Genomic DNA, 17,456 nt, shown 5'->3' on the forward strand with positions numbered 1-17,456 from the left:
CCCAGGCCCCAGGCCGCATGGCCGGCACTGACCACGTGGTGCTCCGGTCCCCGAGGGGCTGTGCCCTGGGAGCCCGTCCCACACAGGTCCCACCTGCCACCTGCCTGAGAGGAAGCGCCAGGCTGTCACAGGGCCTGGGCCTGCCTCCCACCCAACGCTCAGGGGCGGGACCCAGCCACAGGGAGCCCGGGCAGTGTGGCCAGGACACCACACTCCTGACGCTCTCTGAAGGGACGCCCCAAACGCAGGTCAAACGCAGCCCGAGAGGTGCTGCAAAATGTTACCGAGAACAGCAAAGGCCTCTTTGGGTAGGACCAGGACGGGGCTTGAAGAAGTGGCCAGAGCCACAGGGCCAGGAGGACAAGCTGGGAAGTTGCCCTGACCCCAAAACGGCAGAAGAAAAAAAAATCACACAATGCCACCATGCCGCCCTGAGGGTGGGGGTGGTGGGGGAGGCAGGCAGGGTGCTTCTGTGCTTGAGAACAAATTCTAAAATCAGCACACGGTACTGTGATAGTAAGAAGAAAACGGAAGGTAAATAAATATCTGACAAACAGTTTCCAAGTCTAGCACTAAATTGTGCACAGCACTGAGCACCCCCTTACCTGCGGGGAGGACAGGTGGGCCGAGGCTGCTTGCACAGGGCAGGGGCCGTGTGCAGGGCTCTGGGGGCTCTCGGGGCTGCCGACCCAGCAGCCTCCCTCCCAGGGCCTCTGTACCCAGCACGCCTCAGCCTCTGTGGCACCCCAACCTCAGCCCCGGCTTGCTTTCAAATTGCTCAGTCCTGCTCTCGCTCCGAGGGGCCCACCAGAGACCGCTGGGGGCCGAGAGGCTGGAGGGATGGAGCAGGCATCCTCTGTGACACTGAGGGGCTGGCTGGAAAGCAGGCCCTCAGAATCCAGGAATCCGGGGGGCCCTCTCCACCCTGTCAATGGGGTCGGGGTCCCAGGCGAAAGGTCCCGGTGAGCACCTGCCATGGGGCCGGAGGAGCCAGGCGGACGCCATGCTAATCTCTACCCCTCTGTGACCTGGACGGATACCTGCTAGAGTCCCTCCTGCGGGTGGGCTGGGTGGGAGCTGTTGCCCACCCACAGCAGCGATCCGATGTCACAGAGAGGGCTGCTCCATGCACAGCAGACACCGAGCTCTGTCATGGCCACGTGAGAACCGAGGCAGGCGGTGGGTGGCCAGGCTGTGCAGGGCTCACGCGGGCCACCTCGCTGCAAAGGTTGCCGCTCTGGGAGCCACCTGCCACCTGTGAAGTGGGTGAAGAGTGCGGCCAACCTCGCCAGCCTCCTGGAAGGTTAAACGAGACACTGCCCAGTCTCAGCCCCCCATGGGCAGGGCCCAGTCTAGATGAAGCGGGAGGCAGGAGCTGCCAGGAGGAAGAGGTTATGGGGACACCGGTCCCGGTGGGTGGGCCCTGTGCCACTCTAGCCATCTCGCCACCCAGGGCAAGCAGGAAGACCCTGGTGACCCACACAGACTCCCCTGGCCACCAAGTCCACCCTGTACACGCTCCCACCGGCGCCGAGTGCTCCCGCGTATGTGTTATTTCTGGGTGTGGTAGTGAGGAGTTTCCAGAAGGACTGGCGTTTGACTCAGTGGACTGAGATGAAGATCCGCCCTCACCGTCCCGTCGGTGGAGGGACAGACAGAACAGAGAGGCAGAGGGAAGGCGAATTCCCTCTCCTCCGGAGCCGGGACACCCTTCTTCTCCTACCCCTGCACATCAGAACTCCAGATTTCCGGGCTCTGGACTCTGGGACTTACACCAGCAGCTCCCTCTGGCTCAGACTGAGCTGTGTCACAGGCTTCCCCGGTCCTCCAGCTCCCAGATGGCCGGTCGTGGGAAGTCTCAGCGCCCATAATCGCATGAGCCAATTCCTCTAATAAATCCTCTCTCATCCGTCTATATATATCCCGCAGGTCTGTCTGGAGTGCCCCGGTGCAGCCACCTGGGAATACTGCTGGGCACGGCCACCCTCTCAAAGTGTGTCCTAGCCTTTGGGGACAGAGAAGGTCTGTGTGACAGCCCTGGCAAGAGGAGGGCCGCGGGCCCTCAGAACAGGGACCACTGCCTCCCCAAGTGTGTGTGCCGAGCACTGAGTGGGGCCGAGGTGGCCACCTCGGCTAAGGGGCGGGAGGAGGAGACAAGGGCCGCCTCAGACCGCAAGGCCTGGGGGCTGCCTTGCTAATGGACGTCAGCAGGGACTCTAGAAAGACCCCTGGGCTGGCCAGTGCCAACCCTGGCCCTGCCACATGGCTGGTGCCCCCCACCCAGCGAGCCCCTGTAGGAGCGGCAGTGATGCACGCTGCTGTAGGATTCGGGCCCAGGCAGCCTGGATCCCACTCCCGAAGACATGGGGCACCTACGTGCCAGGGGCCCGCCACAGGGATGCTGCGTCCTGACAGGGCACTCACACCAGTGCCGTGTGGCAGTGGCAGCCACTCCACGCTGGCTCACTGGGTCAGTTGGAGGAACCCACCCTGTATCACCCTGGCATCTCCTGACACCCAGAAATGGTCACCTGCTCCCTCTCCTGCAGCTGGGATGGCTTCAGGCCCCCGTGCCAGCTGACCACGTGGCCCCAGTGGGCGCAGTGCTGGGGTGAGCTAGGGCAGGCAGGTGACCAGGCACCCACACGCACCTGAGGCCACTTCTGGCCTGGTCAGGGGACGCAGCGACCAGTGATGGCGGGGCTTAGCGGGGTCCATTTGGCCAGCCACAGTTTAGTGCCACCCCAAGTAAGGCCCATCTTCCCAGCCATGCGGGGTTCCCTGTTCCGGGCGCCCCTGCCAGGGCAGACCCACGGCCACTTGGACAGGGCCACGTGGGAAGCGCTGGCCTTGCAGACGGGTGCTGGGTGTGGGAGGGAGCCCCCAGCACGGGCTACGCAGCCTCTTCCTCACAGGTGCCTGCGAGGGACAGGGCAAGTGAGGGTTCCACCGGGAAGGGGCCCCCGCTGCAGGACGAGCCTGAAGAAGGCACCACGGGCTGCCGGGCCTGCTAGGCCCTCCCGTTCTGGGACTCTCCATCCCCTGCTGGCCCGAACGAACTGGCACGCTGCCTGCCCGGGTCCCCTTTCAACCCACCTGCTTGGGAAATGGGGTTTGCTCCCGTCCTGGCACAGCCCCCACCGATCCCTCTACCTGCCTTTTACCCACTTGGCTGAAACCTGACCACCCTCTATTTTACACAAACGATGTTCTCTGCTGGGCGTCGTGCCAGCCCAGCTTCCAGGAAAGCAAAGGGAAAACCCTCTCCTCACAGGACCCGGCCTCCCCACAGGCCTACACGGATGGCCGGAAGCATGACTCGGGAGGGCCTGCGCCCCTGCAGGGTCCGGAGGTGGCCAGCGAGCAGCCCTCTGTCTGGACTTGCGTGAGCAAAGCCAACTGCCCAGACCTGCTCGCCCGCCTTCTTGCGGGCCAGGAGGGGACAGAGGCAGGAGCAGGGGCTGAGCCCCTCCAACCTGGAGCCCGGGGCAGGCTGGGTGGGAAGGAAGAGGGAGGTGGCAAGGGCTTGGGCCTGGTCGGCTGAGGCCTGTGTCCTCCAGGCAGGGTCCGAACTGCCTCACTCTGCAGCCCACCCTCTCCCTGGCTTGTGCCTGGGCCAGGCCTCTCCCTACAGCCGACCTCAGACACCTCCGAACTCCCCCAGGAGACGATCTGTCCTGGCTCCCCCGTCACCTGCCCCTACTCTCTCAGGGGAGCTGACGGGTCAGACCCAGTGACCTGGCTGTTCTGGTCAGGCGTCCATTCACTCGGCTGGACTCTGAGGAGTGAGGGCCAGTGGTCACTAGGGACCTCTCCCAGGGTCCCCACACTGTGCTGAGCTCCCTGGCAAGTCCCCCCACAGAGCAGCCATGCTGCACCCCACCGTGCAGGCAGTGCGGTGGGCATGAGTCCCACACCCTGGCTAGCTCCTGGCTCCCCTCCTAGGCAGGGACCTGCCTGCCCCTTGTCACTGGGGAGGGGATAGAGAAAACCCTGGAGCCACAGGCCTGCATGTGAATCCCAGCTCCATCTCTGGTGACCTCAGGTAGCAAGTTATTTAGGCTCTCTGAGCCTCAGTTTACTCATCTGCGAAACAGGGCCCCGGATGGTGAGGCTTGAATGAGGGCACCTGGCACGAAGTGAGGGCGGCAGTCAGCCACAGCCCCTCTGCTCCCAGACTGCTGCCCCTGTCCCCCAGCAGCACCCCTAAGCGGCAGCGACACCCCACATGGCTGCACCTTCCCGGCGCCCTCCGTCTGCAAGCTGTGGTCTGGCTGGAGGACTTGGTCTTGCTGCTGCAAAGCTTTCCCAGCTGAGGAATGAGAACCAGGATTCCAGAGAAAGCGCAGGCCCGTGCCCCACACCCCCAGTGCATGGCTCCAGGAGGACCCCCCACCTTCCTCTCGCCATGGTGACGCAAACACAAAACCTCAGTGCTTGCAGGTCCCTATTTCCCACGGACACCGGCCTCCAGAGAGGTAAATATTTACATGGGAGCCTCTAGAGCTGCATCTCAGAGGGAGACGCAGCCCAAACACCCCCCGGGGCAGCTGGGGCAGCGTCCCGCCTCTGCCTCTGCAGGCCCCGCGGTGGCAAGAGAGACCTGCAGAGCACATCACCCACCGAACTTGGCACCAGGACCCACAAAGAATCCCTATAAACCACATGAAAAAGACAAACAACCCTGTAGGGGAAGACACAGGCCAAAGACACGAACAGGTAACCAGCGGAGGAGACCTCAGTGTCCAATAAACACACAGTAAGATGCCATCTCGCTGTCAGGGAAACTTGAGCTAGGACCACTGGGGTCCCATTTCCCGCCTACTCGCCTGGCAAAAGTGACAAAGTGGCAGGGCTAAACAATGGAGAACCGCAGGCATGGCATGGTGGGGCAGGCACTCTGGACTGAGGCTGGACCACTCTCTGACCCTCTCCTAGAGACACACAAGGACTGTGTGCAAGCAGCATCGCCACCTCCAGACTGTGACAGCCACAGCGAAGCACCCCGCGCAGCTGCACGAGAACAAAGCAGGGGGAAGAGACATCTAGACAACCTTGATGCAAAGTCCGGCAGTCAGCGAATTAAACATGCGTGTCAGGGAACAACAGGGATAAACCTCAAAAACAAGGCTAAGTGAAGACAGCAAGTCGCAGAAAGTTAAATACAGTCTGACACAGGTCCTAGAAAGTCTGTAACATCAAAAAGGCACTGGTATCTTTTAAGGAATACACAGACCTGCAGCGAGTATAAAAGGAAGTCTAAAAACACGTGAAATGCAGGACCGTGGTGATGGGGGGCTGGCGGAGGGGTGGCAGGGTGGGGCTTCACCTGCACCCCGTGCCACGCTCTGAGCCCACGGTGGGAACAGAGGTGAAAACCCCACAAGGCTCCCAGGTCACCCCCCTGCAGACACCTTGTGGGGGTGGACTGTAGCCTGCCTCGGCCTGACAGGGTCAGGGAGGGACAAAGCCTGGGGCACGGCCAGGTGGGGCCTCTGGGCAGGGCCAGTGTCACGTGGCACTCACCCCTCCTCCTGGCTGGGCGTTGGGCTCTCAGACGGGCCCGCGCTGACGCGCCCTCTCCACGCCCAGCTGCTGGCCAGAGAGGGGTGCTTTCTGGAGATTCCAGGAGCAACACCCTTTTGTCAAATGGGCACAGACAGGAAAGCAGTGGGAGGTTCCAAGGCCACAGCCCAGGGTGAGGAGGACACCCCTGCAGCCAAAGCATGGCGTGTCCCAGGTTGTCACCTCACAAGGCCAGTGATGACACTGGGGATGTCCCAGATAAGGGCCCCGGGCTGCCCAGACTCCCGCTGCTTTGAGGGAGGGTCCTGCTGGGCAGGCCAGCTCACAGCAGGAACGAGAGCTGGCCTCCCAGGGGCCCTGGAGGCCCCTTCCCCGCGCCCAGAACAGATGGACTTACTGCAGCCTCTCGTGGAAAAGAGCCCGAATAGAGCTGTGGGAACAACTCCAAGTGCCACCTCTGGGGCAGGCAGTGTCAGCACACCCTTTTTACAGATGGGGAGTGTGAGGCACAGAAGTCGCAGAGCTTGTGAGAGCCCAGCTGGGATTCCACCTAGCTGCTCCAGCTCCAGGCCTGGGCCCCTTCCCTCGCTCCAGGACAGGCCCTGGCTGTGCCAACCCCTCCACCCCACCCCGGCCCCCAGCCCCAGCCCCAGCCCCTGCTCTCCCATCTGCCTTGGGCCACTTTCTCCCTGGCCGGCCTCCTCCCTGCCGGGTGCCCATGGAGACTTCCGTCCCCACCTGCCATGGAGTGCAGAGTGGGCCTTACCAAGCTGACTCCGCTGGCCTCTGCCCTCCCACTGGTCCACGAGGCTCAAAGTGTTCCCAGCCTCTCCTGGCGGGAGCAGGGCCAGAGCTGGAACCCAGGCTGGGCTGACTCCAGGGCCACGAAGTTCAAACGTCTGCCTGGGCTGATGGCGCAGAGCCCTCCTGGGGACAGCCTGGATGCTGAAGGACAAGGCCCGGGCCTGCCCCTCACCAGGAGGCCCGTCACGGGGAGAACCAGCCCTAGCTCCTGCCAGGGACCCACGGCCACCGACCTCTGTGGACTCTACAGCTCTGTAAACAATCAGCTGCAGAGTTTTAACCTCGGCAGTTACTGTCTTCCCGGCCAATTACTGACTTGCTCTGAGGTCCCCGTCAGGGCTTTTAACGAGCCCCACGTAAACAGTCTGAAGCAGCTGTGCTGGTCACATGCGTGCCACACAGACAGGCCACGGGCAGGCCACCGGAGCCGCCTCTCGCTGAAGCCCGTGTGAAGCCCTGCCACTGCGCCAGCCTCACGCCACGGGTGACAGCTGCTGACAGCCTGCTGTGCAGAGGAGGAACCAGGCCCCCCTGGATTGCAAAATTATACCGGGTTGGGAGTGGCCATGGCTCCCACACACACGGACACAATCTGGGGCCAGAGGGACCATGGCAGAGGGGTCACAAAAGGTCATGGGTAATGAGTCACCAGTTCCTGTGCAGAACCCAATGGCAGACTGACACCTCCATTTCAGAGATGGGGAAACTGAGGCTCAGGCAGATGCTCACCTGGACCCGTGAGCCACAAGGTAGGAGAGGCTGCTCAGGGGACTCTCTCCTCCTTGGATTCCCGGCTGTGCCTTCCAGGAGAAACCCATCCCAACACGCGCCCGAGGCCCCAGCAGGCAGGCGAGTGCCTGTGTGTTCCGCGCCCCCACTGCAGCCTCAGCGGCCTGTCTACACCGAGGACCCAAGAGCTCCGGAGGGGAGCCCTGTGGAACCCGGGGTGTGTCAGTCCTGCAGGCCCCCTCGGAGCGCCGGGCCCAGACCCAGGGTGCCTGGCCAAGTGAAGGAAGGAACGGACCAACAGCCAGGGCTGGGGGGGCCTCCAAACAGTCCAGCCACCCTGGAGGGAGCCTGGGGCAGAGGTACAAGCTGGTGACGCTGCGGGAAAGGCCACCGGCGGGCGGGTGGTGGGGGGAGGTGCATCCTCAGCAAAGGTCCCAGCAGCACCAGAGCTGACCAGGAGGGGCCTCCACAGGGGCAGCAGGTGGCTGTGGGGACAAGAGCTGCCCCCATGTTTTCTGCTCCCTCATTAAGGAACATACGCCCAGCCACACAGCGAGTCTTGAGGAGGATGCGTGTGGTCTCCAGTGGCTGCCTCCTCCCTCAGCCCACTCAGCTGGGCCTGAATGTCCTCCAGCAGTGTCCACTCTGGGTTGGGCGGTCCGGGATCCTGCATGTGGGTATGTGCGTGCCATGCCATGTTTTTCCAAAATGACAGCCCCTGTAAGCTGGGGACTTGGGACACCGCCATAGCAGGCAGGGGGCACTTTACCTAGGGAGGAACAGAGCTCAGACCATAAGTCCCATAGCCAGAAAGTGACAGGCCTACATTCAGGGGCAGCTGGGACATCAATAGCCGGGCCTCTGCCTGCCCCTCTGCACTCATGCTGTCTGTCCCCACTGCCCTCTCTGGCTTCCATTCGTCCCTACGACTGGCTGTGGGTCTCAGATAACCTAACTGTGCTTCCAAAGTGCTACTTCCTGTTTATACTCCTATTCATCCTGCAAAACCCTGTATGTGCTCCACCCTCTCAGGTGTTACAGGCCACACCTCTTGCTGACACCATGCTTGCACGGGCTTGTCACTGTGGCTGGGGTAGCATCTTACCCCCTGGGGCTCCAGACATTTTATTCAGCATAACATGCCCACCCCCCCAAAAAAACCAAAGGAGACAACAAAATCTTTTTTTTTTTTTTTGTGAGACAGAGTGTCGTTTTGTTGCCCTGGCTAGCGTGAGTGCCGTGGCGTCAGCCTAGCTCACAGCAACCTCAAACTCCTGGGCTTAAGCGATCCTACTGCCTCAGCCTCCCAAGTAGCTGGAACTACAGGCATGCGCCACCATGCCCGGCTAATTTTTTCTATATATATTTTAGTTGGCCAGATAATTTCTTTCTATTTTTTTTAGTAGAGATGGGGTCTCGCTCTTGCTCAGGCTGGTCTTGAACTCCTGACCTCGAACGATCCAACCACCTCGGCCTCCCAGAGTGCTAGGGTTACAGGCGTGAGCCACTGCGCCCGGCCTCAAAATCTTAACAGGAAGAGAAAGAGCCAACTAAGTTCCCAAAAAAGCAAGAACAAGAGTCTTAACAGATAAAAACTGTTGTGTAAACACACGTCACATCACCTCAGAGCGGGCTGAGCGGGCTGTCGCCTGCTGTCTGGGCGGCTGGAGAGAAGAGCTCAGAAACCACCTCAGCAGGAGGTGGCCTGAGCCCCCGCCCGCTTTCCCGGCCTGAATCACACACCGTAACTGCCCCCCAAGGCACGGCTTCTCGTGCTATTCCCTCTTCCAACCCACATGGCCCACCGCGTGCCACCGCAGTGGGGTGGAGTCCAGCCCGGGGCCCTCAGAGCTGCCTCTGTGGTGGCTGAGTTCTGACTGGGAACACCCTGCACTCCTTCACAGGGGCGGGGAATTCAGTCCCGGACAAGAGTGGGATGGTGAGGGCACTCAGAGGAGGAGCAGAGGGCAGGGGGACCCTGGCTTCCCACCTGCCCGCCCTGTGTCACTCCCTGAGGCAGAGAACGGACACAGAGCAGAGAGACGGAGGCTGGACCCACCTTCGCCCACGCACAGTCGCACGCTGCCTCCTGCACTGCCTGTCACCCCCAGACTGGCGCTGGGATCAGTGGCTCCAGGCCCTGAGGACCCGCGAGGACAGCCCAACCATGGCGGGTGGAAGGTGCCGGCCGCGCTTTGCTGGGAGTGTCTCTCAGCAAACCTTGGTCGCGCTACCCTTCCACAGCCGCGAGCATGCGTTCGGATTCTTGTCCTGCTGCTCTTGGGCAAAGGCTGCCAGATGTGTCCAGTAAACTCAGTGTCACGGGTCCACATGTGAAATTGCCTGTGTCCACCCAGATCTCGGAAGCCGGTGTGTTCTGAATCCGCTGGCAGGACCGGTGGCGCTCCTTCTCACCCACGGACAGTCTTCCCAACTGTGCGGGGGCGGGAGGCACGCAGCCCTCGGGACAGAGGACGTCCAAATGCCAGCTGTTGGCTGTCCAGGTTGAGGGACTCTGACACGGTCTCCAACTTCCCTGGGCTGTGACTTCCTTGTGTGGAAAATGGGGTCAAGCTTCACACACCTGCCCCGTGGGGTGCTGAGGGCCAGTCGAGATAACCCATGCCAGGGATGCACTGAGTGCTCGGGGACAAGAGCCTCCCTGTTTGCCCCTCTGCTCTCTCGCTGGGACCCCAGGCCCCGGGGAGCCGCACTCCCTGCTCAGTAGCAGTGAAATGAGCCACTGGGAGCAGGTGGGAAGCACCTGGGGTGACTGGGACACAGCCGCTCCCAGCCCCACTAGGTGACGGGTCATCCCCTGGGCACACTAGTCAGGCAAGACTTCGCAATAAAAGCCACCAGATTGGCACTTTTTGCTGATTTGAGAAAGTCAGCTTCTTTTAAACCCACAGTAAGATTCAAAATCAGCGAGGGTGCCGCTGAGATGGGCACTCAAATACCACAGGTGGAAACGTGTAAGGTGTAGGCGTTCTGAAAAGTAATTTAACATCTATATTGAGAGCATTAAAACGTTCAGACTATTCAACTCAGAAATTTCACTCCTAGGAATTTCCTAGGAAATGAGAGCCGTGCAAAATATTTATATACAAGGATGTGCACTGCAGCATTCCTTACGGGAGACAAACCGGAGCCTGCACGCCCAGCCACCAGGGCCAGCGAGGGCGCACCCAGAGCGGCGAGCATCTGCAGCCACTAAAACATTAAGTTTTTAATGACATGAGGCAACATTTATGGTGTAATTCATACTACGGCTTTAATTATAGTGGAAAAACTATGCATGGGGAATGAGATGATTTTTCTTTTTCCCTGGGTCTCAGATCTCCCTCCTACTCATCTGCCCAGCAATCATTGTAACAACAACAAAAGGGGCGTGTGAAAGGAAAGACGCAGTCCCGTCTCGACGATGAAGCCAGGCCCCCTCTCTTCCCGCCCTAGTGGACGTCGGGGGACTCCGGCCGCAGTGTGGCCGCAGACCACAGCCAGGCCCCCAGCGTGGCAGCCAAGCCTCCTCCCGGGGAAGACACCTGGGCGGACTCCAGGGATGGCAGGGCCTCACCGGCTCAGGGCCAGGGTGGGCACTGTGCCCCGGGGAAAGGGCTCTCTGACCCAGAAGACGACAAGGCCCCAGGCAGAGCTGGCCCCACCACACCACGGCTCTGCACGCCCGGGTTTTACAAATAAAGGGCCCAGGACAGGAAGCCATGGCCTGGTGTGTCCTCCGGTGCTTAAAGACAACTTAAGCGACACAGCAGAGGTGACCTCACAAGCCAGAGAACCATCTAAAATGATTCTGTCAGTAAACCATTCATGAATTTGCCTTCTCATGTATCTGCTTAAAAAGAAGGGGTTTTTTTGGTTTTGCTTTTAGTGAAAACCTAATTTGGAACATCTTGACCTCAGATTCCCTTGTCTCCACCAAAGCCTCTCTGGGCAATGTGGGCTGTGGCACCCCCGCCAGGTCCCCGGGTCCTGTTCACTGGCCCCAGTCACACGCTCTGGGTAACGTCTGTCCCCACCGCAGAGGATGCGGGTTTTGTCCTTTGATCTCAAAGAAGAATAATTATGAAGGCAAGTTGGAAATCGTTGTGTGCCACAGAAACTGTTGTCTCAGAAATGCTCTGGTCTAAGCCCGCCACCACCTGACACAGCCCACCGAGGAGCCCCTGAGGCTCTCGGGGAACAGCATGGCACTTGAGTTCGACTCCGTACACTCGACACACAGGGAAAGAGGTGACAGAGCCCAGATCCTGGACAAGCCACGGGACCAGGAGGAAAACATGGTGACAGAGCAGCAGCCACTCAGCACTGGGCCACAGCCACTGCCGATGCACCGTGCAGGTGCCAGGGTGGCAGATGGGAGAACAGTTAAGGGCACCTAGGGCAGCAGGCCCCCCCCCAACACAGGCTGAGGAAGGCTTCCTGGAGGAGGGGTTCCGAGTGGAGACCCAAGTGAGAGGAGGGGCTGGCAGGACAGTGGGGGACGGGGAGGCCTGTTGGGCGGAGGAGCAGCCTGCGCTCAGCACCAGGCAGGTTTCTGGAGCCTCAGAAGACTTGAGGGTCACAGCCGGAGCAGAGGGCACACAGCCAAAGACGGGGCCACAGGCACAGAGACAGCACACTGCTGACACCCGAGCTCCCGGGTTCCCGCCCTCGTTCAGGAAGGACAGTCTTTGCAGGGCAACGTCCCAGAGGCTGGGCGTCCACCAAAGGGGCCCTGCTGCAGGGAGGACAAGGGCTGTGCCCAGGACCCCTGGCAAAGTGGCCCGGAAGCCACACTTGGGCCCTAAATGCCCTCTGTGGCCCCAAATGAAGCCTATACGATTTCAGGGCACCCAGGCAAGATCTTCACTGTGTCTCCTCTTGTGTTGCTGACAGGAAGAGGAAGGAGGGACGTTCTGGCTCCAGGAGCACCATCCGGACCTTTGGAGGTGACACTGGAGTGTGTGGTGCTGTGACACTCCAATCGGAGCGACCCTTGGTAACGGTGGGTCGCCTGGCAGCTGCCTGCAGGCAGTCACGCCTCTCCAAGGCCCTGCAGCCAGCCTCCTTCCCGGGCAGGCTCACAGGTAACCCGGCTGGGGTCAGCAGATGAGGCAGGCCCTGCAGGGGACACAGGAGCAAACAGGGACCTGCCAATACTTTGCTCACACACCTGTTCCTCTCTACCACGTCAGGAAGCATTAACAGCCACCAGAAGTTCCAAACCATGTTCCGGGAAGACGCTGAAAACCATCTCTATTTGTCACCGGAACACACGCCCGGCTGAGAGCAGCCCCGGCTGGCGCCGTGCAGTGGCGAGCACTTCCCTGCTCCCCGGCCCCCCGACACCGCAGACACTGCCACCGGAGGCTGGGGAAGGCGGGGCGGAGGATTTAGCCTACCTTGGGGCAGGCAGGGGAGGACAGAAAGAGGAGGAGGAGAGGGTTCCAGCCCCCAGAGGGCCTCAGGGCCCCGTGCAGAGCCAGTCCCACCCTCTCCTCAGCTCACCAGCCGGGTGGTCACTCCAACACCCACACGGCCCTCCCCAGGGCCGGGACGGAGGCAGACAGGGTGACATCTGAGTCTCCTGACACCAGGAGCCACTTGACACCAGGTATCCCCCAGGGGCACAGCCCCAGCTTGGGTGTGGGTGTGGGAGTGGGGAGGAGTCCTCAGGAGGTGGACCAAGGTGCAGCTGGGCTGTAAACACACAAAGCCAAGATTACCCTGGCCTCCCAGGAAGCTCATTAAAAAAGAAATCTACCCAGTGCCTAGAACAGAAATGAAGGGAGGGGAGGGCGGGGTGCTGCCACCTGCCTGGTTGGTGGCAGAGGGGGGCCTCCGGAGGGCCCTGGAAGCCCCTCCCCCATGCAGCCTGCTTGCTGCTGAGCCAGCAATTTCCACGCTGAGTGGGGGGCGGCCCGTTGCGGCAAGAGGCATCTGTGTTTTCCGTTCTTACCCCACACGTGCTCCCTGGGCAGGGGGTGCCAGGGCCTCCCTTGGGCAGCCCCTGCGGTCTGTCCGCCTCACCTGGTCCTTCCATTCCTGGCTCTGAGGGTGGCTGGGGCTCCTGCTCTGGTTAACAAAACTCTGGAGAAGGGAGGCCAGAGACCCTTCACCCTGGGGACCCACAGGAGGTCCGGCTGCAGGAAGAGCATCTAACTACAGTCTGGGACTGAGGTTGCCTCTGCCATGCAAGCTCGCTTCAAAGGCTCTGGCCTCTTTGGCATGCTTCCCTCTGGGGCTCCCAAACTAACCCCTGGCCCCCAGAAGACACCCCCACTCCCTGCAGGCAGGGAGGTGCCCTCTTGGGTCTCTCGGGGTCAGTCAGTGCCCAGCTCTGGGAGCCTACAGTCCTGGTTGACAGAAGGGTGGGTGGGGGTGTGGCTTTGGTCCCCAGGCCCAAGTCAGTCTAGCACAGGCCTCTGGACCACGGGGGCGGGGTGGGGGGTGGGGGCTGTGTTCTGCAGCAGGAATGTTCATCTGTACGGAGCAGACGAGTGCTGGGCCGGAAGCAATGCTTCAGGGGCCTAGACAGGCAGCTCTGTGACTGCCAAGTGTGGAGCTGTGGAGCAAGGCCTAAAAGGGACCCAGAACACCACCTTCCAGGCTGGGAGCTGCTGTGTGTTGGGGAGAGCGGGGGACACAGCCAAAGGAAAGTGGGAAGATCCCCCCAACTCTAGGACCCCGATTTCCTGACAGCCTGAGAAAGACCATGAATAACAACCAGCAGCTGTGCAGGGAGCCATGCCATGGCTCAGCTCGGCTCCAGGCTGGCTGGACCACTGAGACTCCCCCAACACACCTGAGAGCCTGTGCCTGCTGACCTGAGTGCCAACCCACACACCTCCATTACCCCAGACTCGCCCACTCCCCCAGCCTGTCTGCAAATTCAGTCCTCAGGCAAACGTGCAAGAAAAACAAAAGGCAGGCGAGAAGACCTGCTCCTGCTCTCCCAGCCCAGCCTTCCGGGGACAAGGGCCTGCAGGGCATCTCGCAGGACCAGAGGACACCAACAGGAACGGGAGGAGAGTCATCTCAACTTTAACTGCTGGAAACCCAGCATGCCCCAGGCTCTGCTACAAGCTACCTCCCAGGAGAGCTGCCCTGGCACCCCTTCCATGCCAGCGTCCACACAGAGGTTAGCTCTGTGCTGCTCAACCCCCACAGACTTGGGGGACATGGGGAACCCCCAGGTAGGTGTCTGGCTGCACAGGTGCCCTCCACCAGCTCAGTTACCCCCACCTGGCTGGTGGGTTCCAGGAGAAGGCAGCCGCCAATTGGCTGGCTTTTGTTCCTTTTTCAAGGCAAGCTTGTATCTGGAAGGGTTCCCTGCTAGGCCCACAGGGGAGGACAGGCAGCACTGCCTCCTCCCTGCCCCCAGCCCCAGGTCACACAGGGCCTTTGTTCTACCTGCACACACGGCAGGCAGAGCCAAATCCCTTCCCTGGCAGCTCCTCCCCCTGCCCCCAAGGCAGGCTAGCAGGCACCCCAGAGCCGGGGCACCACAGGTGCAGGGAGAGAGACATCTCACTACTCTCACGTCCACTTTCAGTGGTGGAGCACCTCGGGAGGCCGACACTCGGGGTGGGCTACATGCACACGCAGGGACTCCCTTCCCTGCTTGCAGACCCATAGCCCCAGTGGGTCAGATCTCACGGGGCACAGCAGATGAGGCGACCCAGCGGGCAGTGACCCGGGAGAAAACCCGGCACTGAGCAGCCAGGCAGGTGGTGGGGCAGAGAAGCAAGAGGTGAGAGTGAGGGCAGAGAGCAGAGGTGACAGCCGGCAAGAAGAGACAAGCAGGGCGCCTCGGGCGAACGGCAGGTCTGTAGGGGCTGTAGCTAGTGGGAGCCCCAACAAAACAGGAGAGGAGGGCGGGGCGGGGCGGGGGAGGCAGAGCCGGCCCAGCACATTCTGGCGGGGACGTGGCTCGGGGGCGCAGTCGCTAGCGAGGACCCCGCCAGCCCGGCCCCGACGGCACTCCCCCGCGGCGGGGGCTCACCTGGGGGTGCGCAGCGCGGCGGGGTCGCGGCGGTCCAGCACGCCAGGCACGCAGTTGGTGAGCTCGGTCCAGTCGGCGTGTAGCCCGCAGCTCCAGCCGGTGGAGAAGCGGGAGAAGAGCCAGGTCTCACGGCGGTTGGGCCGGTAGCAGGTGCACTTCTTCTGGCCCGGCCGGCAGTCGCAGGGCACCTCGAGGCGCACGTTCTGCACGAGGTGGCGGCCGAAGGTGGTGCCGCCCGTCTTCTGGATGTGCAGGAAGACGATCACGTCGTCGCCCTTCATGTCGAAGCGCAGCGAGCGCTCCAGCTCGCGCACCGGGAAGTAGTACTTTTTCTCGTAGTGCGGGTCGGGCGTGGGGAACAGGTCCAGGTCGTCGGGCGGCGCGCGGCCGCCGGGCGCGCCCAGGCTCAGCCCCGGGCCCGCGTACTGGTACAGGATGAGCATGAAGCACACCGAGCCCGCCACCACCAGCACGAACTTGCTGGCGTGCTCAACCATGGTCCTGCCGCCGGCGCGCCGCCGCCGCATGTGTCACCATCGCCGGGGCCCGGGCGCGGGGCGCGGGGCCTGGGAGGGCGGGGGGCGCGGGCGCAGCTGCCTCCGCCGACGCCCGCGCTCCGGCCCGGCCCGGCTACTCGGCGCCCAGGCCGCCCGCAGCGGCGCGGGCCCCAGCCCTCCGCGGCGCCATGGCTGCTCGCGCCCAGCCCCGGCTGCCCGGGCTCGGCTCCCGCTCGGCTCCCGCTCGGTCCGCTCCGGCCCAAGCCTGCACCGAGCGCCCGCACCCCCGCCACCCGCCCGCTCCGCTCGGCGCCGAGAACGCTCTGCGCCGCCCCGCGCGCCGCCGCGTCTCCGCAGTCCGCCGCGCCCCGCCCCGGCCCGCCCCCGGCCCGCCCCCGCGGCGCCTCTTGCCGTCGCCGCCCGCGCCGAGCCTTGGCCCCACCCCCGCAGCGCCGGGGGCCCGGGCCGGCGCCGGGCGCGGGGACGCTGGGCGCGGGGCCGCCGGTCTCGGGCCGCGGCCGGGCCGCTCGGAGGCGGGCAGCTGCGGGCTGGGAGCGATGCTCGCCCTCAGAGGCGTGGGGGCGACTGGGGTCGTGGAGCCGAGGCGTGGGCGGCACTCCTGGGGCCGGAGCGCGCCGCGGCGGGCGCCTCTGGGCCCGGGCCCCCCTCCTCCCCAGGTCCCGCTCGATGGCGCCCCGCGGGAGGAGAGGCCTGGACCTTGCACGCTGGGCGCGCTGAAGTTGCAGCCCAGAGCGGGCCGCGATGCACTTGCAGGGACCAGCGGGCGGAGCCGGGGCCTGGTCGGAAGCCTCCCCACTCCCCCACCCCGCTTCGGCTCTGGGACAGTGGCTCGCAGCCCCGCGGTGAAGACATTCTGGAATGTCTGCAGAGGCCTAGGAACCAGCTTTGTACGGTCCCTCCTTGTTTGAAAGGAATTTCAGCCAAGGTGCCTTTTTTCCCCCTCCATGTTTATTGTCTATTCCAGTGAAAAAGTTATAAAAAAATTGAATGAATATTTAAAAATTGTGACGGAAAGCTCACAAAAGCTTCTGGCTTTCGTGCGTCGATGGGAGGGTCTGTCCTGCCTGCGGTGGTCCCAGCCTGAGTCGCCCACAGCGCGCAGGCCTCGCCGGGTACCCACGCTGCGTCCCGGCTGCGCTCAGAGGCTGCACACCCTCAGAGGAGCAGGACAGAGCTGGGATGTGACGTGACCTGTCCGGAATCTCCGAGTGGCAGGACAGCCGGGGTGGCCCTGGTGTTTGGGTTGTGCGTCGCGGCCTCTGGGAGGAAGTGGAGCTGCAAGGCCGGTGCTGAGCGTCCACACCAGCCCGCCTGGGGGCGGCCTGAGAAGTGTCGGCCCTGCCTCGGTAACGCTGTTAAACATAATATATAAAACCACACCGAAAGTGCTTCTGGAAGCAAACCCAGCAACACCCCAAAACCCAACTGGGGGGGAGCTTGGGATTTTCAAAAGGGACTGAAGGACTGCCGTCCATGGACAGATAGGCGCGGGCCCCTGGACACAGTACAGGGTAGCCTCCAGCCTACACCGTGGCGGGGGTGGTCCTCAGTGAGACCTGGGACCCCAAAGCCCCCACTCAGCTTATAGGCTGCCTTAAAACTGTCCCCGGCCAGGGAAGCCTGGGGGCAGCTTGGGCAGGCTTGCCCTGAAATGCTTCCTTCCCGAGGAGTGGGGGTGCGGTCTCCCTGGGACACAGCCGGGGCTGGCACAGCAGCGTGCCTGGCTCTGCCTGCTTCTGCCTGCAAACCTGACCCGGTTTGTGACCAGGGCCTGGGGATTCTTTCTGCATGGGCCTGAGGCAGCAGCCCGGCCCTGGGGCGCAGACCTGTCTGCGGACTACCCGCCAGGGGTCCGTGCTGGGATGGAAATTCCC

General features: G+C 62.6%; 1 protein-coding gene across 2 annotated transcripts in view; it reads right to left on the reverse strand.

Annotated features, from left to right (window-relative positions):
- Positions 1–15,645, reverse strand: part of HS6ST1 (heparan sulfate 6-O-sulfotransferase 1) — a 52,596-nt gene extending 36,951 nt beyond the window's left edge. For both annotated transcript variants that reach the window (XR_006736803.1, XM_045559030.1), the window contains exon 1: positions 15,065–15,645. Coding sequence is in view for 1 of the 2 variants with exons in the window: in XM_045559030.1 (XP_045414986.1) it covers positions 15,065–15,591 (527 nt within the window). In the remaining variant the exon portion in view is untranslated. The remainder of the gene's footprint in view (positions 1–15,064) is intronic.
- Between the last annotated feature and the right edge of the window lie 1,811 nt (positions 15,646–17,456).

Source organism: Lemur catta, chromosome 8, assembly GCF_020740605.2.
Source record: "Lemur catta isolate mLemCat1 chromosome 8, mLemCat1.pri, whole genome shotgun sequence".
Taxonomy (NCBI): Eukaryota; Metazoa; Chordata; class Mammalia; order Primates; family Lemuridae; genus Lemur; species Lemur catta.